The following is a 27,642-nucleotide window of genomic DNA, read 5'->3' on the forward strand; positions in this document are numbered from 1 at the left end:
GCTTCTGTAGAGGCCACTAAGTTATGTTAAATTATGTTAATCTGTAAGGGAGGTGAACAATAGCGATGAAGGAGGACTCTAATGGGGATGTTATACTAAATTCCCCGTGTCGAAGGGTCTCTTTAATAACAGCAGTGGTATGCATTAATAATCTGATATTTCTTGTGATACATTAATTATGTTATATAATCTAAAACTAATTAACAACAACTAACGTTACTAGAAACTGTCTCATATTGACTGCTCATTCATTATAATTACTTTGGCCAACGCTAGATAAGCTAAGGGACTCATATATTTAATAAAATGCAACAGGAAATGCTGGGCATGGTTCCCCAAAAGAATCACATCTTAGTCACATCTTGGATTTCCTCCAGTTTCTTCAAGGTTTGTCTCATATATCATTCATACATTTGTAAACATAAAAATGTAGTCACTCAAAAAGCTTACATAATCTGTATGATCATTTAATGAAATGTCTTTTTAATTTCTCTAAATATAGACATATTTGATGAGGTGATAGAGTCGGGGGTCCGAAACATCAAGATTGGACATCAGCAGTACCCAGCAACAGGGATGGTTACTTAATAAATATATCAAGATTTTATCTGAACATTCCTTTTCTTAATCGTATATGAAACTGTATGTTTAATTCCTTCGTGCACCAATTTTTGGACTTGTGGATTGTGTCAGATTAACCCCAGACGTCATTGCTGCCCCCCCCCCCCCCCCAATATAAAACATTATATTGAGTTTAAAAATTATTTATTTTATCAGAACTTAATTAAACAAAGCCTAATGTCTAAAATACATTTTAATTTACTTAAGAGTGAAGATAATTGGGTGTTTTTTTTCTTTTGCAGAAGGTTGCTACTGTTCTGAGATCCAATCCAAAGGGTGAGGAAGAGAGAGAGCATGACAGAACTAAAACGCTGTCAGACGCAACACATTGACAATTGTCAATGGACCGTATTTCTGCTTAATGTTTTTCATATTTTGGATTCATTTGTATTTTAAATGTGTGTGCGTTTGTTTGTGCTTTTTTGCATATGCATACGTGTTTGCATGCGTGAGCAGGAACAATTCAATCATCCTGTACAAGTATAATGGCTTGACACACTACTTTGATGAACACTTTAATGCCTGCTGTATAGAGGAGCCAAGTAATGAACGTGCTCTCATTTGTATTGACTAGCTGACATATGTTAAACCTTTTTGATCAATATTTAAATGTTACGTACTAAGTAATAGCAAGTCATTTTATTTATTTGGTATAGGATCTAGGATTTTTATTGATTGGCTTCTTTGATATGTTGGTATTCCACATGAAACACAAACATCTGCTGACAGCCAACATGCCAACAGTCTTGGAATCCTTCATCAAACAGCTGCTCTTTTAATGCATATCTGTTTGGACATCTACATCTGCAGTGAAGTGTTTTCTGTGGTGCCAAGTTATTTAAACTCTGTTGTACCCGTCTCTCTCTCTCTCTCTCTCCAGATGCCCAGTTTGTGCGGGTAGCGCCGCTGTCTGAAACTGATAACCCGGAAGATGATAAGGTCTATGTGTTTTTCACCGAGCGCGCTCAGGAGGCAGAAGGGGCTGCTGGGAAGGTGCTCTACTCCAGAGTGGCACGCGTGTGCAAGGTATGAAGCGCGTTTGTCAGAGAGAGATATAAAGGCCGGGTTGGTGTGCGTTTGTTTCACATCAGAGACTGTCTGTATGTAGCTTATGTAAACATGCGTTTGCCTTAACAGATAAAGTATGTACGTGCTGTTCAGTACGCGTGTCTGCGCCTGTTGAGTTGTGTGTTTACGTGAAAAGTGACTGCGTTTCTGCATTCTTTGAATTTGAAGTAGATTGTGTTCGTGAGTACGCGAGAGAATAGATGATGACCTACCTAAAGTAAACGAAAGTTGAAATTGTTTCTTTAAATTACTCTTTTTGTGTGTGTGTGTGTCTTACGTGAGTGAGCACAACACACAAACTGTAAAATGAATCAGCCTCAACTACCTTTTTAAATCCATAGTTGAAGCTCTGCCACTGAATACTACAAAAAAGAGTTCAGATACTTAACTTCATTGTGTGTTTGTTTGTGTGTGATGGTCAAAAAGTTGGGACTTCTTTCTCAAATATTTTAAAATGTCTAAATGACAGTTTGCTGACTTACTACATTTAGTGTGAAGTGCTGGACTACAGGTCCAGGGGGTCTACGTGGCTCTACCATTACCAAGGTGATCAAGAGCCCTGTGGCTCACCTTGGGTTCGTCTTCGTGCCTTAGACATGGTTACCAAGGAAACTGGCCTCTACATGCACTTGCTGTGGTTTTATTCATTTTGAAGGATTTGCGCCATCGTCCTCTAGTTGGCTCTCGGAACTCGTTCCTGCAGATGATCTACTTTTGAGTGGAGAGACAATACTATTAATTAGGGGTGTCAACATAAACGCATTAATCACGATTAATGTGGCCGGATAAATGCAACAAATTATTTTAACGTAGTTAAGGTATGTTTGTTAAACAAAACAGCCGCTAGCTGCAGTCAGTTACATCAAGATGGACAGAGCTCTTTGCATTGGAAGTAAAACAAACGGAGGCGCAACACACAGCGGTGAGCTGTGCAGAGGAATTACTGCATGTGTCAAACAGAAGGAGGGTGAGGTTTACTTAAAAACTAAAGCCTGTCAGTGTGGATGTGCACGTACTGTGCAGGAGATCTGTGAGCACGTCTGCCCCCTGTAGGGAGACCTGAGGGCGGAGTGCACATGTTATCCAATGACATCCATTACAGTTCACATGCGCCACTAGGTGGTGGTCTCATCACATCCTCTCAACACAAACAATTGATACAATTAAGTGGATAAAACAACCATTTTATATGAAGTTTACAAAGGTTAGTTTTAGGGAGGAGATGAATAAAAGGACATAAACAAGAACAGAAAAAATGTAAAACTGAGAAACTGTTAATAACATCAGAAGGACATCTGACAAAAAATTAAACACAAGTATGTGAAATGTAAAGATTAATCTTAAAAGTCTTCATGATCAGAAAATAAACATTTTAAAAACAAAAAAGCTAAGAACTAAATGAATAAAAAATATAAGGGCATAAAAAAGTACAAGTTACAAATGTCCTTCCTAATTGATTTCAAAATATCATTTGAGAAGTAATTACATTCTATTTTTTTTTTAAATAAGAATATTTAGGTACAGTTCTAACTAGTATTTTAAAGTTGCTGTTCACTTTTTGAAAATGCTTTTTATGTTTGGGAGTTGAACAAAAACTGTCAAATGATTTCAGAACACTTTTCCTTAGATTACTTTTATTACAAAACATGTGGTAGAGAGAAAAAACTTTGTTTGAGATCGTTGCTGTATTCTATTCAGTGTTCAGGGCTGTCATGTTGTCTTCGGAGAAGGGGTCACGCCAAGTGAGGAGTCATAATCCAAAGCCATCCGAGCCGTGTTTGCACAGAGAAGTGACCCACAGCAGCATTTAACTGCAGCCGCTGCAGATGCTGTAAACATAACCTGCTCATTGCCGTCTGATCACCTCAGCTGTCAATGTGGAATACGTCATATGGTTTCCCCCTCACTGGATCTAGAATAGTATGATCTTTTATCACCACTTCAAAGTACAGGGTTCAGGGTACAGGGCCAACACCTTTTGGAGGAATTAAAACACATCTTCCAATCTGTTCACCATCCTCGTGGTGTCTGAGAGTCGGTATTATTTAAGTCAATAAGGGCGAGATAGAAGATACTTAACATCTTCCCCATCGGGAGATAAAACATTAATAATTCCGGTCCACGTCCAATTAAATGCAAACATTACGCAGTTGAAAATACTTTAAAATTACTTTGCTTGAGATTCGCAAGATGCATTGAGAACAATATCTGTAAACAGTGAAAAAGGGCATCAAATGACTAATGTCAAAAGGCTTGACGACAAAGCTAAATGTAAGCTACGGATTTACAACTTAAAAATATACTGAAAAGAATGTAGTAGTGAAAGGAGGAAAAAGAAAACACTACAATTATGCCAAGTCCTTAGAAAACAGTTCCATATTTATTGCAAAATATTTTTGTACAGAATACAACTGAAAAAACATCAACAGAGGAGGAATGGACAATAAGGCCAACATCAGAACTCCGAGAGCTGAACTGTACAAACACCAATAGTAACATTTGCTGCTTTGTGTTTTTATACATAAATGTGTTTCCCGCCCTCACAGAGACCTCCTTCAGGGGAGTAAAAGAACTCAAACATTACCCCCTTTTTTCTAGAACATTATTGCCTTTGCCTCGAGTCCCATCGACTTAGGACACCAATGGACAATCCTTAAAAACGTGTCCCTTAATTAATAATGTCTCACAAAATATAAATATATATATACTTGTAAAAAGCTCTAAACAATATGGGACTGATAATAATTTGGAAGTGATCGTTGCGTCACTTTTCATCGCAAACATGAGTCGGTTCAACAGCTGAAGTCAGGAGGCAAACACCATCAGTTTAACTTCTAACATCAGGAACCGAGTGTGCGGAGATAACGCTTCTTATTTCCAACTAAATGCTCCAACTTCTGGTTCACTTCACACCGCTGGAATAGTTGAACCCTCACTAGAGCTTGGAGGGCTTTAGCATAATGAGTCTAGATAAATTTGGGCGTGCATGCCCATGCACATCCTCATGCGATTTGGCACAGATGTAGAAGTTCTTTCCTCAAATTAAAACTCGTGGTAGACACGTCTCAGTCCCTCCGGCTGCTTCTCTTACGTCTTTTTTCTTTACACATAAAAAAGAAAAAGAAAAAAAAAGAAGAAAGGCAGAGTGAGAACTGATACATTTTTCTTCCCCAACATTCAAATGTACATATTAAACATTGGCTTTCCCAAGATTTGGGATCTAATGAAGACAAAAAGAAAACGCCTGTCTCTGGAAGCTTATTATAGAAAATAAAAATTAAATAACAATTTAAATAGGTAGGATTATTTATTTTTTTTCATACGCAACAGCCCTTCAAGAAATCACACCAGCACGTTAGAAAGGATGAAGATGATCTACAATCCAGAAATCCAGAGGAGAAGGGGGCGTCTTTTGAAATGAAGGTAGACGCGAAAAAACATTTTCATGTTGTGCCTCTTCTGATTCTAGGTCTTAAAACGTATCCAGCGAATAAAGAAGGAAACATGATTTATCGCTGGGACACGCACGCGCACACACACGCACACGCACGCGCACACGCACACGCTTCAAGGACATTGTTTGACATTTTTGGGAGGAAAATGTCAGTTTCGTTGCTTCTTTAAACATTCTTTTTACTCATGACAGGGGAACTTTGAGGATTGATAAAGTGGATTAAGTCACTACTGCATACCTTTGTGAGCATTTCTTTCTGTAACCCTACAAAAAATGACCCGATACACTGAGTCTCTGTAGTAGTGGGTGTGTCGTGCATTGGGGGGGGACTCTTTAGCCCGCTATGGATATCACAAGTGCTTTCAATGATTCGATACCCTGAGTAAAGGACATATGCTTGGGCTGAAGTTCAGTAGAAACAAAAACATTTTTGCCAAGCAAACATCAACCGAAAACAAAAGGACATTACCAAGTAATACCACCTTTCACACATAAATAAAAACCTGTACTGATCGCTACATTTAAAACCACAAATGTAACCAGAAAGAAATAAAACAACAACAACAAATCACCCATGACGGCACAGTCATTTTCAGCTTTACAATATGCATATACTCATGCATATATAGTGTGTATTTCCCCTTGCATACAGGCGAGTGGTCGGGGACTATATAGAGAGCTTTTAGTTATACCAACTCCCTCCGCAGAGACGAACACTGATTATTAAGAGATTGGTACAAATGAGAGCAAACGTAATTCACAGGACGGGCTGAAGGGCGAGAAGACGGGGGGCTGATTCTGCGCAGCCTTGTAAACAGAGGAGGCCAGACAGCCAGAGAGGATGATGGGTAACAGAAATCCACCTAAAGCAGCGAAAGGTGGGAAAGATTACAAGAGGTGGAGGCTGGGCGGGGGAAAGAAGAGGTGGGGCACCTTCTCCCGGAGTATTCAAAGAGGCAGCATCGCCTCCCAGCGTCGCCCGGCCGGCTTCCCGTCGGGCGCGGCAGTTCGGACGCCAAAAAATAAAAAAAGGAAGTTCTTCGACGCGTTCCCGCCCGCGCTGCACTTGTTTGATGGGGGAGGGAGGGCGTGGGGATTGGCAGGTGTAGGTCGGCCCAATCTTCTTTCCCGACCCCCCCCCCCGCCGAACATCCTCTTTGGGTGGTTCAAGCGCCGCGGTGACCGAGGCGCTCAGACAAACAGCTGGATGCGCTCGCGGATGGTCTGCCGGCAGATGGGGCAGGTCTTGAGCGCGGCGCTGCAGTCGATGCAGGAGGCGTGTCCGCACTGGAAGACCAGCTTGATGTGGTTGTCGATGCAGATGGGGCAGGTGATGCGCTCCTCCATCTGCCGGTAGCGAGACTGTAGCTGCTCCAGCAGGTTGTGCTGCTCAGAGTTCTCGGTGCCGGGGCTGCAGTCCACCTCGGTTTGGTCTGTGGAAGAGGTGGTGGGGGGGGCGTCAACATGGATGATGTCAGAGCAGTGAGGAACTGAGTAAACAGACATAGGCAGGTTATTGCTTCCTGATGCGTGTCAAATGTATGAAAGCTGTGCAGGAAGGGAAAGTCCTACTGTGTTAGAAATAATAAAGCTTTATTTTACAGCAACCTCACCAGCACATCACTGTTTCAAGGAGTTATTTTCTCCTGTTTTGTCTGTAAATGTTGCATTATAGAGAACGGTCCTACTGGCATGTCACAGATGACAACAACTAGAGGATTATTCTTACCTTGTCGGATTTTCTTGGTGATTGTGACTTGGCATTTGATGCATTTCTTCATTCGATGGGCACACTCTGTTTGAACAAGAACCGGGTCAGAGTAGAACACAAAAGACAAAAAATTCCCAGACAGCAGAAAGAATCCGCTACGTCTTTTAACACCCCAAATAGAAAGCCATCGGCTTCCTCATCGACGTTGTGGGCAGAGCCCGCCTCCGCCTCCAGTCTCCACCCACCTTCGCAGGCCACGCTGTGCTGGCAGGGGCTGAAGAGAACCAGCAGCGCCAGCTCGGAGCAGATGAGGCATTCGCTGGGCCCCGGCGGCGTGGGAAGAACCAGGTTGGTCATGGTGTTTGGCGTGGTGTGGACACGCCGCAGGCTGGCGCTGCTCAGGCCCTGCCCACATGTGATGGCCTGCAGCCGCTGCAACCTGACGGGCAAAACGCAGATGTTCACAAAACACTTCATAGTTAAATATTTAGTTCATTTCAAGTAAATAGCCATAACAATCTCCTCTTCGGTTTAGCAAGCCAGAATATTAAGCATTATTACCCAAATGTCCGCAGTGCTTATAAAAAAAACGTACCTGTGTTTCTCAGAGAAGCTCTTGATGAGCTGCAGCATGCCGCTGTCCGCCACCAGGTCCAGGGGGCTCTTTCCCTTGTGGTTGGCGTAGCTGACGTCAGCCCCTTCCTGCGCGAGGAAACAAGCGATGGCCGAGCCGACGCTCAGCTCCGTGCTCCCCAGAAGACCCGTAGCGCTCAGCTGTGGACACACGCGATGGCGACGGGAGAAGGGGACGGAAAAGACAAGAGGAAGAGAGAATAAGTTGCAAAAGAGACTTTGAGGCGGACCTCTATATTCCCCCTCAGGCTAGAGGACTGACCTTGTGGTACAGAGGAATACTTTGAAGAACATTTGCGTCAGGGACACAGCTGATAGTGAATAACAATGGAAATGTTTATAAAAACCAGGGCTATCCTGCCAAGACTGATTCAGCAAATCTAATCAGCACTGGAGATCTCGCCCCAATAAGTCTTCTGCTGACGTTGTCCAAAACAGCCCTGAGCACTGAAGCCTGGCCACCTCTATGGGTGGGAGTGGATGCCTGCGCGTGTGTGTGTGTGTGTGTGTGTGTGTGTGTGTGTTGGCTTGGCAGGGCTCCAGGATGTTGAGTGGAGCTGCAGTGTTTGCGGTCATGTAGACTGAAAAGGACATTCGTCATTGGCGCAATTAACAGAAACTAATAGAACAGTCTCATAAAAAAAAGGGCTGAGCAAGCAAGGTCTCTCAATGAGGAACTAAACTAGACTCAGACTATCAATACACGGTGTACAAAGCCGCTATTAATTAACTACTGAGAATCACCTCCTCACTCTGCAGCAGCCGCCTGCCCTTTGGTTTATGACCCACAGCTTTACAATGAAGAATCCTACATATTTAGCCGCTAAACCCAATACAATGCCTCGCATAAGTATTCATCCCCCTTGGACTGTTCTACTTTTGCTGGGGTAGATATTTGAATCCGTGGTTATACCCTGACAAAAATGTATTTCATTGGTATGTAATGGACCAACACCCTCTTTACTGTAAAACCACTAACAAAGTTCTTGTGCGACCAATTGTCTTTTTTAGTTTAATTTAATTGATTAATTAAATTTAGTAAATAGGGTCCATCTGTCATCCACATTATCTCAGTATGAATACACCAAACAGCTCGGGGATAAAGCTGTAGTATGAAGCAGGGTTAGGTGATTAAAAATATCTGGAACTTTTTGGCCTCAGTGCAAAACGCTGAGTGGAGGAAACCCAACACCGCTGCTCACCCTGAGCACACCGTCCCAACAGGGAGACGCGGTGCAGGAAACATCAGGCTGATGGGGTTCAACCCCCAGCCGGACAACGACCCTGAACATACAGCCAGAGCCACGACTGAATGGTTCAGACCAAAGCATGTTAATGTTTTAAAATGGCCCAGACCTCAATCAAATTGATAATCTACGGCAATATTTGAAAATTACTGTTCAGACGCTCCATCCAATGTGACTGGGCTTCAGCTTTTGTTCCAAGAATGGATGAACATTTCCATCTCTAGACGTGCGAAGCTGGTGGAGACATGTACAAAAACTAATTGCAGCAAAAGGGGGTTCTACCAAGCATTGCACAGATTTGTTTGTTCTCATTATTGTTTGTGTCACCATAAAAAAAAAGAAGGTATTTTGCACCTTCAGAGAAAAAAACAAATGGTTTCATTCTGGTTTAATGTGAGGAAACTGGAGGGAATTATCGCACGCGCCGTTCAGTCGAGGCCTCGTTGTGCTTTGTGTCATCTTTGCTATGGAGTGCGGCGGTGATGCACGGGACGCCCCTCCCCCGCAGAGTGATTTAACGGGGGAAAAATTATATTCAAAATGTCAAAGTGTCACATTGGGGTTAGACGTACTAGAGGGGGGCCTCGGGATTCTGTCAGTTATTTAAGGCTGAGCATTAATAATACCGCATCCTTCTAACGTAGCTTTCGACATTCAAGTTGAAGAAACGCTCCAGGGAAAAAAAAGAAAAAAAAAAATCATATGGTGTGTTTAAGCCTTACACAGTCCTCCTGAATTTATCACAGACATTTTAACTAGAGCTTTGTCTCTTCTTCCCTTCTCAACCCTTCAGCACTTCCTCTTTCCCTTTTTTTACACCATCGCTCTTGGTCTCTTTGCCAGGACTCGCTGTTAAAACCGCAATAAGAGATTTAGAGATTTATCTTTCTTCCTTGCCAAGAAAATAAAGCCGCACAGTGGGGCCTTATAATCTTCAATCAATTTGGTTATTAGGGTGTTCGGATTTTTTCAATTGTCAACAAGTTGTTGCTTTGAGTTGTACGCTTCCTATTGGACGTGTCTCTCCCACACGGTTTACACATTAAAGTCCTTTCTCCTCGGTTGCACCACACTCATTTTCCCTCCTCTTACCCATTGATCCCCTCATTTAACTGGCAAAGTCCACTAACCCTTTTATCTTAAATCAACCGCTCAGAATGTAATAAAAAACTTGGCCTTCTTTTCATTTGTTTTTGTTTACCATTCCCTCCCTGCTTCAATGTTGAGAGAGATCTCAGCCCCTAAGCCTTTATTTACCCAGCTCTGAGTCTGTTTGTTACTTCTTAAGACTGCATTAATCCTTTTGTCCCTCCTTTAGTCCTAATCCACCCCCCACGTTGTGTCCGTTTATCCCTCATTCCTTCTATATTTATACCTCTTTGAATGTTTTTTTGTGTACGTCGTTGGTTCTTTATCGGTTGTTTCACCAGCAACTGTCGCTTCTGTTTGAATTTGCACCCACCAGTTTCAAGTATTTAGCCCTTGGTGCACTTATCTTCCCTGTGTTTGCATATTCTAAAAATGATGGGATTAGTTCCCTTCAGTTCATTCAATCCCAACAACACCCACAATTTAGTGATCAGCTGCTGAAGTCCCAGTGGAACAACTACCAACAACACGGAGACAACGGGTCACCTCCCCGTCGGTCCTCACCCGGCAGTAGAGCGATGTGGAGGAGCAACCTTCGCTGCTCTCCTCGGGGGTGCTGCTGGTCCCCGTGGCGGGGCCGAGCATGACGTTGGCCAGCTGCGGGCGGAGGAGGGCCACGTGCATGGCCGTGTCCCCGTCCTCGTCCTCCATGTTGACGTCGGCGCCCTCGGACACCAGCAGCTGCACCAGGTCAGTGTGGCCCTGCGTGACCGCCAGCTGCAGCGGCGTCTGGTTCCGGTTGTTGCGGATGTTGATGTCGCAGCGTCCCTGTGGGGGGGAGACAGGTGAATCAGACGTCTAAAGCGGTTTTTGGTTAAAGCCCTTGCGCTCCCGTCTCCAGCTCACCTCCTTGACGAGGATCTCGGCGACGTCCCGGTGGTTGTTCAGGGAGGCCAGGTGCAGCGCAGAGAAGCCGTCCTCCTTCTTCACGTCCGCCAGCTGCCGCGCTCTGGCCAGGATCTTCTCCGTGGCCCTGCGGACACCGACAGACAACACACCAGTCGATTAGGGAGAGTGCACCGGGCTCGACAGGCCGCTGAATGATACAGGTACCAGAAAGAACTACCTGGTGCCCAGTGGGAATACAAAAGATTCTGCTATTGGATGTGGAGCTGAATAAGAGTATCCCCAGATTAAATATACTGCAACGCATCCTATCCAAGAAGTCCCTTCCATACACGTATGTGCTGCATACATCAGACACAGCATGTCCAACAGCAGCCCTGCGTCTGTATAGACCTCTCAGAAGAGGCTTGCGTCATCTTGTGCCACACCTGGATTGACAGCAGCTCGGACGGAGATGCAGCTGTAGAGGTGTTAACAAGCCGATATAACAGGAACGCACAGGCGGCCAATTCTCAATCGACACCCATTCAACTGTCCTGATGTACAGCGAACCCTTTCTTTAATACCCCCTTACGTGAAGGTAGACGTAAATCGTTCCCACCATCGTCCCATTAAGCATCACACCAGTTTGCTTTAATACGGATGGAATATCGTGAAAGATTTGAGCCGTCCTCCTTTTTGTCATGTGCCTTAGTTTTGGCAGATAACAGCGTGTCATCTTTGACATGAGGAGTTTTCCGGTAAATGACACCACATCCAGTGAAGTGAGACCATTACAACTTTAGCTCTTTCTGCGTGTGCGCAGTGATTCACGCGGCGGGCTGATGCTGCACCGCCGTCTCGTTCCCTTGCTCTGCCGCCGGGTCTGCTTCATGGCGTGTGAAATTGAAGCCTTCAGCCTCAGCGAGTCGCCGGGAAGCTGGCGGGCCACCGTGCCAGCTCTGCTGCCATGTGACCCAACCTTTGCTTTCTGGATGCTGGACTGACAGACGACACTCGGATGAGATGCTCATTGCTTCCAGCGAAACACTCACTTTTTGGACTCTCATCACTCAACAGACTGACTCCCTGTTATCCCTTATTAATAAGAAAAAACTAACTAATCCAACTTGAGCATTGGGTAACCAGTAATGTGTACAAGCTTCTTCAAACCATCCAGCAATAAAAAGGACAAAAAAAAAGAAGTAAAAAAACAAACCCGTGTAACACATAGAATAAGTAGTCAAAACTAACTATTGGTTTTTTTTTTTATCTTTTATGTATTTTATTTTAAAAGTGATTCAGGGTCAAATCTCACATCCCCAACAAGGCAACTCAATATCCCCAATTTGCAACTGTGCTTCCATTAGTATGTACTGTGAAACTTTCATTCTACCTGAAATACAACTATTTATCTCTCTCAATAAAAACTGTTTTTGTGACTCAACGACGGATGCACCGATTTCTGCTCATCAGCACCCCAATTCCCTTAAACCAAATGCATCCGGGTGGTGTCATTGTCTTTATTATACACTGCATACATGCTCCCAAAACCACACGGGGGAACATGAAATTTTTTTCCATCAGTGTAAAAAGGTGCGGTTTTAATGCTTTTTAAAATTATGATAACCAACAAATTATTAAATTCACACGCTCATTAGCAGCAGATGGCTGATTTATTTAAAAAGCACTGCCGGGGGCCCGAACGCCGGGAGAACAGGCTGCTCTGATGCACGTATGGTCGGCTTCTCCTCTGGCTTTATTACTAAGGTTAAAGGCTGTTAGAGGGGGGGACATTGTGTTGGAGGTTATTTGTACCTGCAATGCAGCTCCGTGGGCGTGTGTTTAAATGTGTCATTGTGTGTGTGTATGTATGTATGTATAGGTATTGATGGAGGGCGATATAATTTCTGCCTTTGAGTCTTCTCCAGAGCGCCATCGATTGGATACACAGCTCACCCTCGCAGGGCGACACGGACGTGTCAGTTGCGTTCGCTTTGCACCCACCAAGCCTCATTCCCCTGCGTTATTTCCATAATCCTCACCGCTGTGTGTGTGTGTGTGTTCATGAATATTCAGACTCGGGGCGGTTTTGCACAAAAACACGCTTTCACAAACGACAGCTAGAGGGCATCTCGGGGACGCTGCTAACGACTTTTCTGGAGAGCGGATTCATCATTTGGTTATTTTTGGAGGTTTGCGTAATGCTTGTGTGCAACTTGCTCCTGGATCAAAGCTTGATAAAAGCTGGGGAAATGTACCGTGACGAGAGACGCTTCTTCGACTTGAGAGCATTTTACGGATAACTATAGCAGTGAGAGGAAGTATGCTGGGAAATCCATGTCAGTCTTTGTCAGTTGATTATAAAAAGACACAATGTAACGCTGGATAAGGAGTAACTAGGAACCGTTGGGGGAAAACAAGGGGAATCAAAGAAGCCGCAAAGAAATGTGATAAGAGGAAAAGATGGAGAAATCCAGTACGTGAAAACAGACTGACCACCCGATCCCCAGCTATCCATTTAACTCGTCTGTCAAGATGAAAACTCCAGAGGAAGTCTGGCTGCTTGCCTTGTTTCTTTCTTTCCCAAGACTGTGTGAACTTGGCCTCTGGCCTTCTTTTTCCATTTCCTCACAATAAATAAATAGGCCAATAAACACAACTTTCCCATCTTTCCGTCACAAAACGAAACCAAGAGCAACAGCTGCATCACGCAAACAGAAAACTACTTCAAATGGATGATCTTTACTTTCAAAGCGGAGGAAAGAAAGTCTCCACTCGTCTCCTGGCTAACTGGAGGCACATTCTTTTCAATGTACTCCAAAAAGACAAATTCCTCCGCACATTCAAACTGCACACTGCAATTTCAAATTCTAGAGCAAACAGTAAAAACCTGCAGCGAACACACATCACCTGTGCTGTCCAAACGCACCGCAGGCCTGCTGATGATATATGACTGGACCGCTAGACCGAGCCAACCCTGAACACCGTAAATCCTGCGTCTCTGCTCCCGGCGAAGCGGCCGACGTCACGCTGACTGAATGCTGGGGAGCGCATCATAAACTCACAGCACTGCACATATGACACTTGCCTGAACAGATTGGACATTTATTAAATGACGTCTAGTGCAGCATCCGCTTCCGTTCTTATTCCTTTCTGGATTTCTGTTGCTGTTTTTTTTTCTTTATCCCTGCTTTGTTTACATTTGTTTGCATAGTTTCTGAGGTTAGATCTTTAGTAGGAGCATTTTCAAGGTGCGCACAATGGCAGCTTGGAGCGGGCTGGTTGTTGGGAGTGATGGAGAAATGTGGCTCACATGGAGGTGACGTTTGCCGGGGCAGAATCTAGCACCTCAAAAGCTGTCCTATGGCGGGATAAATAGATTGACTTTTGGTTATTTTGCTGGTTTAGTACTTAAGTAGCATAAGTAGATGGTGGAAAGGCTGCAGGCAAATATCCAGAGAACCATGCTGTGGCGATCTGCTCACAGCCTGAAAGTCTTTACTAATGACATTAACAGGGCTTCCACTCCTTGGAATCAACATTTCAACAATCTAACAACATGCACCAAATGCACAACAAATCTCTAAGTGAAACAATGAAGGGTGGACATGTAAGGGGCTACTGGTGTTTGTCATTCCTGCTTCCTTGCTCTCACGGCCTTTAAAAAGGTTTAAATGGACAATTTCCCATTGCATGGTTTTGTTATAATTTTGGATGGAAAGTTCATATGAGGCTGTAAAAGCCCCGGAGCAAAGAAGCAGAGACTCATCGTGGCAGCGTGACAAATTCCACCTCTGTGTGGTCACAGGGGCCTGTGAGGAGACCAACTGTCCTATTTACCATTTAACGCAAAGAAAACACCCGGCAAGGGGGTTTTCAAAGCACTTTATTGTAATGAATCGATTGCACTGCTGAAAATAGCAAGAAAAATAATAGTATGAAATGGAACTGAATAATTTGACAGCTTCAATGATCTAAGGTCAGTCGCAGCAATGCATGCATTCCATCTGCACAACGTAGAGAGTCTCTAAATACCACATCGAAAGGACAAACTGCACAACTGTTGCGATTGGTTTGAGTCATTGGATGAAATTTTTTTTATAAATCACATAATTTGTATTACGTAATATTTAGATTATCAATGAATCGATGCCGCTGCTGAGAACTTTCAGTTTGTTCTTCTTGGACTGTGTGGGATGCAACGTGGACGGAGGCCAACACGGACACACCAAAGGAGGAGCCAGACAGAATGTTGTTTTGTGAAGAAGGAAACCTTATCGTTGTGGGAACTTTCAGTTATGTGTGACGTCAATGCTAAGCTTGTGATTGAGCAGCTCCAGTGTTAACAAGCCCCAAAAAATAACAGTCAGTAGACAATGGAGCCTTTCTGACAGGTGTCAGAGAGGCCGCTTTGATGTTTGGCCTCAAGCTCCGCATTGTGGAGGAAAATAGCTGAGCTCATCTTTCAGCAGCTCGCTGCTGGTGTCATTTTAGGGTGTATTCGGAAAATACAAATGTGTTTCACGTCACGCTCTCAATAAGCTCTGTGTGACACAAGCAGTGACACAAGCCCTCTCGCCGAGTGAGGAAAGCGTTCATGGCCGCTGTGATGAGCAGCTCTTTCCTGGGGTCTGATCTGGTAAACTGTTCGGATCTGTTTGGGGGGGAAAAAATATTTTTAAAAAGATCCAATCATGAACCCCTGGTTCTGCATTGCTGAAAGATGACTTCCCTGAACGCACTTTGGGACAGATTTGGAGGAAAAGTCGATGTGTGGCGAGCCAGGGCGCAAAAGCAAATGTTGCATTTTTGCCTGATATCGACTAGCAGCCTGCTGACCGCAGCAAAAGCTGCGTGGGAGATGAGCTCTCCATCTGTAACGCATAGCGTTGAGTCGACCCGCGAGTCCTCATCTGAACACACGCTCATAAACCATCATTTCCCAGGCACATACGTGCATTAAAGTGGCCGAGACAGAGCAAACTGAAAGAACAGAACACTCTACAGGGACTTTTGACAAGCAGTTAGATTCATCTGGCGCACATACGCTCGATGGCGAGCTAGATCTTGGGAGTATACGTCCAGTAAACATGGCTGTCATGTCATGGCTGTGACTCAAATGCTGGGAGACGGTTTTGTGTGGATAGAAAACATGTTGGAAATTGTGGTTCTCTCACTGAACCTGCTCAGAAATATTTTAAAATGGGACCAATCCAATACTGATCCGTTCCTCCTTTCACCATTATTAACCATTACCTAGTTATGCAGACGCATATGGCTGGTTAGTGAGCCATTCGTGAAAAATACGGCCCCAAGAAAATCCCAACCGGTTCTCTTGAAATAGTCAAAAAACGTGTTTCAGTAGCTAACGTCAATATTATAAGTGTGGCGCTTAAGTCACAACCAAGCTTTGTAAGGAGGCAATTCATGCTCATTTTAAGACTCATACTTGAAAAATTGACATGCGTTGATGTTGAAAAAAGCTCATCATTTGTCTCGAATTGTCTGTATAAATGTCTCTCTATTTCATCTTTTCTCTCAAACCTTTCATCTTAGCGCCGTTTTTTTTAAGCCCCAAACACGAGTTGTTCCTCTGCGGCGATTGGGGTTCACTAAACATGCCAAGACCGACACATTAATGTGTCAACACCGCATATTCATAATATGTCTCTCGCTCTCTACTCACAGTTTGTTCCCTTTGAGGGCAGCGTGGTGCAGCAGGTTGAAGCCTCTGTGGTTCTGCTGTGTGAAGTCGATGTTCGGCACCAAGACCAAGATCTCGATGATATTTCGGAAATCTTTAGCAATGGCGTCATGGAGCGGCGTGTCCCCATATGAATCCTGATTGGGGGAGAACATTTTAGTTTTTGTTTTGCAAGTAAAGCAGTTGCATTATTACAAGTATTGTTGTAACCAATATTATTATCACTAAATACTGAAAACTAGACTGTATACTCATTTTGCATCTTCATTAATGTGAAGGATGCTTGAGTACATTCTATTTCTCTAAAAGGCACAAACTCAAACACTCTGGCCCGCTGCTGCACCACGTTTTGTACGGCGTATGACACCACTCAAGCAGAAAAACAATGTTGTTACTGGATTCGGGGCCTGGTTACAGGCTTGTTAGACAGTCCGGAAAATGCCTTAAAAAGGCACACAGAACTGCTTTATTGAGTATGAGGGCTGAAAGGAAGCAGGGTGACATGCTAACATCATGCATGGTCGCATTTGTTTGAGTTTGCCATTCAAATAGAAATATTAAGTTAAAAACACATATTTGGGATAAAACAAATATAACTGGATATTTAAAACACAGACGTTTATTTCATTTACAATGTTTTTATTTTCTGAACAAAAAGTATTTAGGTATAACTGTAGGAAAAATCAACGCTTCTGACGCTACTTAGCGTGTATATCATTAAAGTGTGACGGGTTATCACTTCATACAAGAGAAAGATGTGAGTGAACATGAAAGCATAACTGGCTCATCCTTTCACGTTAACGCAGTAACGCCACTTGAACTACACCGGAATTAAACTGCGTTTTGTGGGGCGCTAAATGCCAATATGCTGGTATTAGATATTCAAGGCCTCCTCACCTGGAGATTGACGTCAGCCGAATGTTCGGTCAGCACTCGCACCACGTCGGTGAACCCCTTGTTGACGGCGATGTGGAGCGCCGTGCACATGGAGTTGTTCAGGAGGTTGACATTTGCACCCTTGCTCAGCAGCAGCCTTGTGATCTCTGCCTGATTACTAAACCCGGAAGACACAATTGAGAGAAAAAAATATGCGTATGCAGATTAATCCCCACTGTCATCCATTGGAGTTCAGTGATTCTACGTGTCTGAACAGTGCTTTCCATTTATTTAATTCAAACCTGCTTAGAGCTACTCAGAGCTTAGGGGTTTGAACGCTAAATCCCACAAATAACATTTCCAAATGCTGCCATTTTGTTTACATGCTGTACCACTGCTGCAAAACAACTTGACAACACGTGTAAAATCCCCAAGAGACGTCCTGAGCATGTGTGAATGTGGTGAGAGGAGGAGAAATAGCTGAGTGATTAGGGAAGCACTTAATGCTGTTCCTTCTGTGAATGGATTATCACATTACAAGGAAGGACAGGGAGGAGCTCTACTGTACATCTGTCAGTCTCCTTTCTAAATCCTCAAGGAGCAGAGCTGCAACTTGTGTGTGTGTGTGTGTGTGTGTGGGACCGTAGTTGATCGTGTGAAGGAAAAGAATGTGTGTGTATCCTCACCCAAAAGCAGTGTAGTGCAATGCGGTGTCTCCATCTTCGTCCTTGACCTCGATGGAGCTGTTGGCCTGCAGCAGGGCCTTCACCACCTCCATGTGGCCTTGGTGGGCAGCAACCTGCAGAGCCGTTTTGCCCTGGTTTTTAATATCAACCTGTCCGGGACACAGCCGGGGTTTGAAGATTCATTAGAGGCGACGGCAGCGCAGACACGGACAGAGCTGAGCATAAGACTGGCTGGAAATAATCTGGGCAAGAGTGACAACCACGTTTGTCATACACTCGACACATAATCCCGATAAGCCTGGTAGAAATGGAGCCGTGTAGAAACGTAACAAAACAACGACTTCAATTGTGCTTTTATTTGATTGGGCAACACATTACGTCTCTCAATCATTTTAAGAATCAAACACCTCTACATTTAAACTTATACGTCATAAGTTATATAGAAAGGCATTTATTTACATTTACATTAGGTCAATGTAATTAGGTAATAAGTACATTGTGTGTAAGGACGTTTGAAATGTGATAGATTAATATATATACACACACACACACACACACACATATATAAATACACGCTCATTCTCTTGCTCCCCCAACTTTGTTTTTTTAATAAATCAGTCTTGAGCGTCTAAACACTCTAACGCAATTATAAGAATCAGTTTGATCAATTATTAACTATTATATCTGATATTTGGCTATGCATTTCATTTTTGACATTTCTCTCTATTATATTATATACTACTACTGTATTATATAGAATAGAATACACAATCTATATCTAGATATATATGAAACTTTTTTGTGAGTGAAAATATTTTAATACGAGAGTCTGACATTCCCAACAGCAAGAAGAGCAGCTTAGCGTCTCAGCCATGTGTGTTAGACATACAGTACTATAATAACAGATTAAAAAGTGCGGTGGAAAGATCTGGATTCTAGAGAAGTCTAGAGTCGCTTCATCAAACAGACAAGTGCCAAATGTCGATGTACAGCGAGCCCTTGCCCTATGTGGTTCATCTATTCAACTTGGCCCTACATTCCCCAGCCCTGGTGTCCTGATGGAAAAGGTCTCTCTGAACGGGCCGTGGCCCGCAGCAAAGAGAAGGAGTGCAGCACCAACCTTGTCGGGATACTTCAGCACCAACTCTCGCACTTTGCTGGCACTGCCGTGTGCGGCCTCGATGACCAGCCGGCTGGGATTGTCCTGCTCTGTGGACTGAGACAGCAGCTTCTCCAACACCGAGATGACGGTACCTGAACAGAAACACAGGCGGATGGAGAGCAAGGTGAAGGGAGAAGGAGAAGGTTGTGAAAAGGGGACAGACAAGAGAGAAAAAAAAAAGTGTAATTCATCTACATTGGTCCACTGTGAACAACATTAGGTACCCTTTCAGAGGGCTAAAATAGCACCAGCACCGACTGCAAACTGCACCTCCCTGCAGTGCACAAACATTTGCACACACGCACATCGCTCTGTTGTCAAGCTCCACTGAGGTGAACACATGCAGGGAACAGATTAAGACATGATTAGAAGACGGCTGGGAACTTCGGACATGATGAGAAAAGGCGGCTGTGCTGCCGAAGCCTCTCGCTGTCAACATGCAGGATCACGACATGAAATGGAGAAGAACATTTGGACAAGCGACATCCCCCGTAAACACAGACTGCTGGGGAAAAAAAAAAGGACAAACAGGAAAGGAACGGGACTGTGGACGCGTTTTCCACCGGTGCAACCTGTACGAGAAAGCCTGCATGCTCAGGCAGAGCTGCAATGAGGGTGAATGAATGCACGCAGAAGGTAAAGCTGGAGCTGGAGTGTCAAGAGATGGGCCCCGTCGTCTCGGCTTACTTCCAGATTCGTTGGGGTTCTCGGCTGTCATGAGGTTGGCGTCCACCTCCACGGTCTGAGCCGAGAGGCACGCTGGGTTGAACGTCCACGTCTGTCCTCCGAACGCCACCCGCAGGTCGCCGTCCGCATATACTTTCAACACCTTCCCGGCCTGGCCAAGCACCTAGGAGAGCAACGGTAAGTCAGGTGGATGTGGCTCGCTTCGGGGGCAGAAGGGGGGCGGCCTTTCAGCTCGTTTAGAAACAAGGGACAAGGTCGACGTGGATAAAAAGGAACAAAGAGTGGGGAAACTAATCCAGCTGGAACTATTCATGGCTCCGGTAAATCACCAGACCGCCCTTGAGGAAGCGCCGCTGAACTTGATTACATCCTGATGTACACCCAGTTATCGGGAAGTACGTCACTCGTAATTCAGAGGGTTGTCTGCCAAATGAGGCTTTACTTGTGACACGGTTAACATCGAGCACACAGAGGGGAGAGGGGGGGGGGTCTGAATACACAGGTGAGACAAAATAACTGATTTGAAAGTCTCATTCACGAAAGTCTTTTCTGATTTTGTCATCATGACCTCAGGTCACAGTCATGTGCCCCGAGTCCGCACCTCTGCCACCATCTCGCATGAACCAAGCCTCCATAACCAACATTGACACATCATGTAGCGTTTAGTGCTATCAGGCTACAATCTATTATGAGGCCGAATGAGCATACAGGAGCCATGCTGTCTGTCCACTCTCCATGGCCAGCCTGCAGTCTCTTCACACTCTCGATGTCCTCCAATACTCTGACTAGTTCGCCAACTCCAAAAGTGTTCACCTAGTGGAAAGAGAGATGGACAAACTTAATGAAATGTTCAAATTGGCTGGAAAAAAAAAAAAAAAAAAAAAGGAAAAACTGATGATCCCGGCACAGTCCTCTGAAGCACATCAGATCCCGCTGTAAGACCCTCTGGCTCTCAGTACCTTGGTGAGGGCCCCAGGATGGAAAGTCCAGCGGATGTTGTTGCTGTACTGGACTCTGACATCTCCCCGGTCAGTGATTCTATGTACAGTCCCGATCCGGCAAATGTACTGCGAACACAAACAGGCCGTTTCACCCAGGGTCTCCCGCTGCACGGCTGTGACCTTAATGTTCCCTTCAGCAGCTGTGATTTGAGAATTGGACGCTCTGTTTCCTTTCACTCTGTCGCGCGCCGGCATCCATCTGAGCCACTTATATAAATAATATGAAAGCAGAGGTCATGGGGCACACGTGTTGTGACTATGAGGACATGCGTGTCTCAAACATAAGAGAGTTCATTATAACCTCACTCTGTACTTCTGCATTACAGACAAACCCAGCAGGGAGTTATGTAAAGCAGTCTATGGTTAATACGTTTGGAATTGTGTGCAATACCTCGGCCATTTTGGGGTTCCACCCTCCGTGGCCCTCCTGCATCTGTCGCAGGATCTCCACCTCCAGGAGACATTTGACCTTGTCGCCCTGCTGGAACGAGTGGCCGTCAGCACTCTCCTGGCGCTGCAGCTCGGCATGCTCTCCTGGACGGGTGTTAGGTTGGAGACTCGCGTGAGTTTTTTTTAGTTTTTTTGAAGTCGGCATGTCTAGGTTTTCTAATTATATTTATATTTACAGAGTTGTAATGTTCTAAAAATGTCTCGCAAAAATAAAACAAAACATACTTATATGTCACACAAACTGGCATCAAAATATGTTTTGGATTAACAAAGTACTAAGCGGAGGGCTGACCTCCACTTATCAGTAAGATGTGACATGATAGACTCGTTTTAAGTTATTCGTCAAAGTCAATATTTGTAGAATATACTGTTGACTCCAAAAGTTAGTTTAAAACAACAGAGCGAGAAGTGCCTTAGAATGAGGAGCAGCTCTGCCTTACCGAGCTTCGGCAGGTGGTCTTTGTAGTAGAAGCCTCCTTGGCCGTCGGACACGTATTTGAGGTCCACCTTGCCCTTGTGGCCCATTCGGTAGACGTTGGTGGTGCCGTTGGACCAGGTGACGCTGGCCACGCTGCGACCGGACTCCGTGTCCCAGCCCCGTATGTCCACTACCTTCCCAACCTTACCCTCCCCGCCTACACAGAAGAACGCACACATACAAACAAGAATATTCGAGAAGAAATAAGGCATCACTGTGTGAGAAATGAAGGCAGTCAAATCAAATGAATCTCACTAAAAAGAGAAAAGTTGTTAGATAAAGATTGGGAGGAAAACATGCGAACAACAGAGGGCACAAGTGATCAAGTTTGACAAGCACAACAAGAACACATGAGAGAAATGAGATGACCGACACAAAGGTGTGGAAGGAACATTTCGCCCTGCAGAGACATAAACCGAGTATCAGTCACCATTAAACAATCAAACATGTCACCTTCAAGTCACCAGGCCGGCTCACTGCCAATCAGCACCAGCTGAAGCAGAGACTCTGCGGACTGGCGGGCCGGGGGTGTCTGAGCTTCCTGCCTGTGCTTATCCCATCCAGCACTTAAGCCTGATGAGTAACTTAACTGAACCTCAGGGCTTTGATTCCAAAGACACCAAAAAGGACATTTTGACTCATTCGCTTTAGTCCAGTAAAAGGGAGCCTTGCCATTCTCGGAGACGCCGTTTACAATTGCGTTCTCTCTTTCCCTAAAAGGGACATTCAAGAGCCTAAATTTAGCCTGCTCAGAGAGAGTACAGTTTTGTTCTAAACAGCGACAAGGTTGCTCACATAATGTAAAACTGCAGATTATTAGTGGAAGCCACGAAAACGCAACACTTGCAACATGCAAATTATTTAAGTGGAGGGGCGTCTCAGTATATGAAACTACACGAGGCCGGAGAAAGAAAAACGTCAGTAAACACAGGCACATGTGTGGAACAGACTCAGATGAGTCAGTGGCAACATAAATGCACACAGACACACACCGACACGACACTTTGTGGGTTAAACAGATGTGGGGTTAGAATGTTATCACAGACGGGTGGTTGGTGAAACACTTTGAAGGAGGCGCAGCTCAAGAAGGTAAAAGGGCATTAGCGGTTAAGAACACCACTCACCGTCTTGGTTGCCCCAATCCCAATCGGGTCCACGGACCACTTTGACCCCCTGGAAGATTCCTTTGAGGATGATCCGCGGGAGGTTCTGCCTCGGTGCCAAGCACACCCTGTGATGGGAGCACGGAGACACGGCTCAACAAAGTGCTCCGAGCGGCGTCAAAGGGTGCAAAGACCTGACACAACCTCCTTCATTCATTACAATATGTTTACAATGTACAGAGCTACCTGTGGTGAACTGGTGGTTAAGAGATGAGCAGAATTAACACTCCTTAAATTGAAAGGATTTCAGCAAGAACACTTTACGGCATTAAAAACAGACATACCTTATTGTAAAGATTTGATCAGATCTGGGTGCAAACGAGCTCCCTATTCCCATACTTTCTCCACGAGCTCAAACCCCAGCGTCAATCTAAACCCAACAGCTTCCTGGATGAACTCAGTCATATAAAATCCAACGTGCTCAAAAGGAAGATGAGAGTCCAGTGGGAGCTGTAGTCCTCTGGGCGCCTCATCGAGTCCTCGGCTGCACCTACGTTGCTATCGTGCCAGGCTTTTGCTTAAGGTTAGCCTTGGCTGACTCCTCCCGCCCCCCCCCGCGTCACTGGCTGGATTTTCTAGGTTCCTGGGTGCGATGGCAGGATACAGCGTCATAAGAGAGAACGTCTCCATGGCCCAAAGCCGATTTAGAACAGACCGAAAGGACTGATTAAAAAGATACCAAAGCTGGGTTAGTGACAGACTTTTCCAGAAACCGCCCCAAGAATAATTTTAGTCCTTAAAAGGACGGATGTCTCTGCCCGTGACACGTTGTTCCTCAGTGGAGCTCGTCCGAGAAATACAGACAGCTCTTCCAGGGGATCAAGCTTTCTAATCCTGCTTGGCCAAAAGGTCAACCGCGCTCGTAGACAGGATCAGAGACCCACACCTACTCACAAGACGGCCGAAAGCAAGCGCCACCGCTCCGGGATCGGCGTGAGAAAGTCACAAGAAAGAATCTAATCTGCGTAACAAAGAAACATGGCGACGGTATGAGTTGGTACAGCAGCACCAGTTGTGGGTGGCTCAGAGCTTTCTCCTTAAAAGAAGATGGCTCTGGCTTAAAATCACAGCCGTGTGCGCATTCACTGTCACGAGTGCTTTACTCTTGTGAATACACAAATCAGGGCTGGAGCCGACCAGTCTTGATTAGACACACGTCGATACGCTGGCCACACTTTGCCGATGAAAGTACAAAAAGCCCTCTGTAAGTGCTTTGAAAATGACGGACAGCTGCGACTCGGGCTCGACGGCTGAGACGGCATGGGTGAAGCGAGGCCAGCGAGTGTTTGGGTGGGGCCGGATGCCGCGCCTTAAAAGCGCGGCGGCTTGTTACGACGCTGCTTGGTGTGCGAGGGGAGGATCAGGCACTGCGTTGACCGGGTGTGTTCCCTGGGACTGCATGTGTGTTGTCTGTGTCCTGAAGAGCCGATTAACCAGCTGCACAGCAGCCACCTCCTCGTAAACATATGGTTCACGCACGTGCTGCCCTGAGCGCTGTCAGCATGTGTGCACACACACACACACACACACACACGTGTGTGGCAGCAGCGTGAGTGTATTCACTTTGAGCTGATGGAAGACGCTGTGACCCGTCGACGGCACTGAGCACAGCGTTGGGATCAGAAACGTAATTTAAAAATGGGTTATTGTGTTCTCATATCCTGAGGATTCGCATTAAACAAAAGAAAGACCACATTAGAGTCTAACGCACCACCGGTCCGCCTCGGTTTGCTCCCCGTCCAACAGCTGTCATCTCAGTTTGAAAATGTTTTACACGCTGAACCGCACAGCTGAGAATGTGAGCATGCTAATCCGGCTAAATCGGTTGCGATTGCCATGGAACACGGAGCACATCCGGCTCAGGTCTCACACCAGGCTACGGCGTGGGTGGGGTGCAGCTCGTTTTGGTTTTTTTTTTTGCTTCGACAACTTGCCATTGACCCCTCGGGACACCGACAAGTTCCCCCTCCCGCAGTGTCAATGAACTGCAAACAGATCTAACCTTCTTAAACAGCCATTAAACCGTCCCACATGTTTGGGCCACATGTTCCTCTTAACTATGTTAAGCCCGGACTGCAGCCCCCCCCCCCCCCCCCCCCCTTTACATAAACCACTGCCGGCACAAACAAGGAGCCCCCTCATTTTGAAACCAAGCTAAATTTGTCTTCCCAGGCAACTATCGAGCGCGTCCCGTGACAACTAGATTATAAACGTGTCTTTTGAATGGCTGTCGGTGAAATGTGGGTCACTGTGGTCCAGAAATAAGAAGTGAGACGCAGTGTGGTTGCAGAGGCGCTCTTCTTATTTCACTCATCCGACTAGGAGACGGGACTTCGATCCCTTCCGTGGGATCTTTTCCCACATATGCGCCGGGTTTTGTCTGGTCCCCGTTGCCCTGCACAACCCCAGCGTACATTAGGAGCCACTTGGTGAACATTATACACGCGGGTCAGCAAAGCAGCAGGCAATGCTTGTTCTGATCTTCCACAATTGCGTTTGAAAACCTGAAGTCAGAACCAAATCCAATGTAATCTTTAATATTAAAAAAAAGTCTCTGCAGATATGTCAATCCAATCGAACACCAAAACGTTGAATTAAATTTGTTCACTAATATGCAAGACAAAAAGCTGAAGTGTTATTTGAGGTCACCTCCAGGAGTTGTAATATTGCAGACAGAAGCCAGATTGTGAAGTAAGGGTTGGAATACTGAGTGGAGAGTTTCTCCTCAGGACAGCGGCGTCATTGTGTTGCACTGTTAAAGCGGTCGATGACGCACACCAAGGCAACATCCTCGGCGCCGTCTCAAGATATAGAAATAGACATTACCATAGAGAAGCTGGGACCAGTGATGTTCTGGTTGACTGAGTCACATTCTTTCCTGCCATTTATGGACATCAATATCCAATTCAGATTTCAGATTGCATAAGAATAATCTTCCTGTGAGCAATAACTCAGACGGGCCCAGTGTATAGTGGGTGACGGACAAACAACTATCAATAGATAGCGATAGCGATGAGTGGAAGCGTATGAATTCATCCATTTAAGAACGGATTCCTTATTACTCAACGTTCATACTACAGGCTTTTCACTTCATTTGTGAGATGATGTGCTGTGTAACTGCTCGTTTTACTTCCTCTATTGTGGACTCAAACAATATTGTTCACTTCAACAATATAAAGAGGTTACCACACTAACAGAAACCAACTGTGATTGTGACACTTCTGTCCGTGGTTTTTAACCACATGTCGGTGGTATTGCTGGATTGGAATCATTTTTGACACACTTTTTAAGTATCTTACATTTAGTTTTGTTTCACTCAAAATGTTTCGAATGATGCAATCAATTACTGTACAAGCATACCTCGAAGATCCAGAGTAGCACAATTCTCTTTTTTTTTTTTTTTAACGCAGGCTGCTATTCACATTGTCTTTTCTAACCAACGTCAACACCGATCAGACGCATCCGATCCTCACCCGTCCTTGTATTGGCAACTTAAATAAAGGTTTCCTTTTAACTGATATTGTGAACTCTTCTGGAAAGTGTTACTCTCACTAACATGTCTTTAAATCATAAAAAATAAAAAAAAGGAAAAAGTCCTTCTCGGAATTGGAGTCCACAGACAGGTCAGAACAAGTCCACGGACCTGTTCTGACCTGTGCGGTTACATAAAGGTTTGACAAAAAAAAAAAAAAACTCCATAATGAAGGACACTGCTGAGCCAAACATTTGGGCCTCGGTGACAAATCAATACTGTCGAAGAGAAACTGAGGTGGGAGACGAAATGAGATTCCAGCTACGGTTAGAGTGCTAAATAATCACTGCAGGCCGGGTTTCACTTAAAAACAAAATCTGTACTAGTGTGCAGCTCAATTTCCACCCCAACCATCAGACTCAAAACGGAGGTCTGTGGACCCAACTTCAAGCTAGATAAACCTGAATGAAGATATTTCTATCTTGTGAGGAAGTGATCCAAAAAAAAAAAAAAGAAGTGAAACAGAGCAGAGAGATTGTGAGAATATTGGAGTCATGAGCAGGTGGAGATCTGAAGCGAGGGTGTAACGAGTCATTCGAATGCTGCACTGATGTTCAAATTAGTAGTAGATCCGTATTCACACTGTACATTTCTGAACTAGATGTAAATCAAATTGAAGCTTAAGGGTAACAGGCCTTGATTATTTGCACCTTTCATTGGACAGCAGGCACAGAGAAAAACGCTGAGCTGGGTTGGCGCTGGACCGGGCTAAACGATGGAAGAAATCTGGGTCGTACATATCACCTCCATAAAATGGGAACAGGCCATCCAGCTGACATTCCGACTGCGCCTGAGGCCGTTTGATGCTTTACTGTGAACTGATGCAGAAGAGTGGATTCTGAAGACTGTTAAAGTGGATATGCAATCAGCTCGCTAAACATTTATGCCGAACAAGGCATACGTTTTTTTAGTTTTTTTTATCTCTAAATAAGTCTTTTGGATATAAACCTTGGTATAATCTGGAAACTGATAAAAAAAGATCCGTACCACAAGCAGGCAGTAGATCAGTTTACTGTCGGTAAAAACTAGCAGGTCCAAAAGTGGAAAACCTGTTGATGTTGCCTTGACCTGCTGGCCTGAGTAGACTAACAATAATGAATTGGAGGAAACATCACTAATAAGATCAAACCGGACGGACCAAGCTTGTCAAACCAGAGGCGCGGGTTTAAATGAGGATCCATTGTAGTGGCGG

At 44.8% G+C, this 27,642-nt stretch overlaps 1 protein-coding gene and 1 long non-coding RNA gene across 14 annotated transcripts in view; one reads left to right on the forward strand and one right to left on the reverse strand.

Annotated features, from left to right (window-relative positions):
• Positions 1 to 1,506: 1,506 nt before the first annotated feature.
• Positions 1,507 to 8,979, forward strand: LOC144385297 (uncharacterized). Its single transcript, XR_013451509.1, has 3 exons — positions 1,507 to 1,647; positions 7,070 to 7,202; positions 7,463 to 8,979. It is a non-coding gene; the product is annotated as an uncharacterized LOC144385297 (long non-coding RNA).
• The window catches only part of mib2 (MIB E3 ubiquitin protein ligase 2), a 35,582-nt gene continuing 11,982 nt past the window's right edge, over positions 4,043 to 27,642 (reverse strand). For 3 of the 13 annotated variants that reach the window (XM_078085030.1, XM_078085039.1, XM_040193264.2), the window contains exons 4-19: positions 22,880 to 22,986; positions 21,718 to 21,912; positions 21,219 to 21,361; positions 20,786 to 20,893; positions 20,535 to 20,639; positions 19,827 to 19,989; positions 19,098 to 19,231; positions 17,978 to 18,126; positions 17,313 to 17,469; positions 16,398 to 16,552; positions 10,730 to 10,856; positions 10,388 to 10,651; positions 7,450 to 7,628; positions 7,100 to 7,293; positions 6,873 to 6,938; positions 4,043 to 6,576 (exon numbers count right to left, since the gene is read on the reverse strand). In XM_078085030.1, the coding sequence (XP_077941156.1) occupies positions 6,335 to 6,576; positions 6,873 to 6,938; positions 7,100 to 7,293; positions 7,450 to 7,628; positions 10,388 to 10,651; positions 10,730 to 10,856; positions 16,398 to 16,552; positions 17,313 to 17,469; positions 17,978 to 18,126; positions 19,098 to 19,231; positions 19,827 to 19,989; positions 20,535 to 20,639; positions 20,786 to 20,893; positions 21,219 to 21,361; positions 21,718 to 21,912; positions 22,880 to 22,986 (2,488 nt within the window). In that variant the 3' untranslated portion in view covers positions 4,043 to 6,334. Of the gene's footprint in view, positions 6,634 to 6,872; positions 6,939 to 7,099; positions 7,294 to 7,449; positions 7,629 to 10,387; positions 10,652 to 10,729; positions 10,857 to 16,397; positions 16,553 to 17,312; positions 17,470 to 17,977; positions 18,127 to 19,097; positions 19,232 to 19,826; positions 19,990 to 20,534; positions 20,640 to 20,785; positions 20,894 to 21,218; positions 21,362 to 21,717; positions 21,913 to 22,879; positions 22,987 to 23,202; positions 23,696 to 27,642 lie in introns of those variants that run through there. The other 10 variants (XM_040193266.2, XM_040193267.2, XM_040193263.2 and 7 more) reach the window with 4 other exon arrangements.

The sequence above is a fragment of the Gasterosteus aculeatus genome, chromosome 2 (genome assembly GCF_964276395.1).
Source record: "Gasterosteus aculeatus chromosome 2, fGasAcu3.hap1.1, whole genome shotgun sequence".
Classification (NCBI taxonomy): Eukaryota; Metazoa; Chordata; class Actinopteri; order Perciformes; family Gasterosteidae; genus Gasterosteus; species Gasterosteus aculeatus.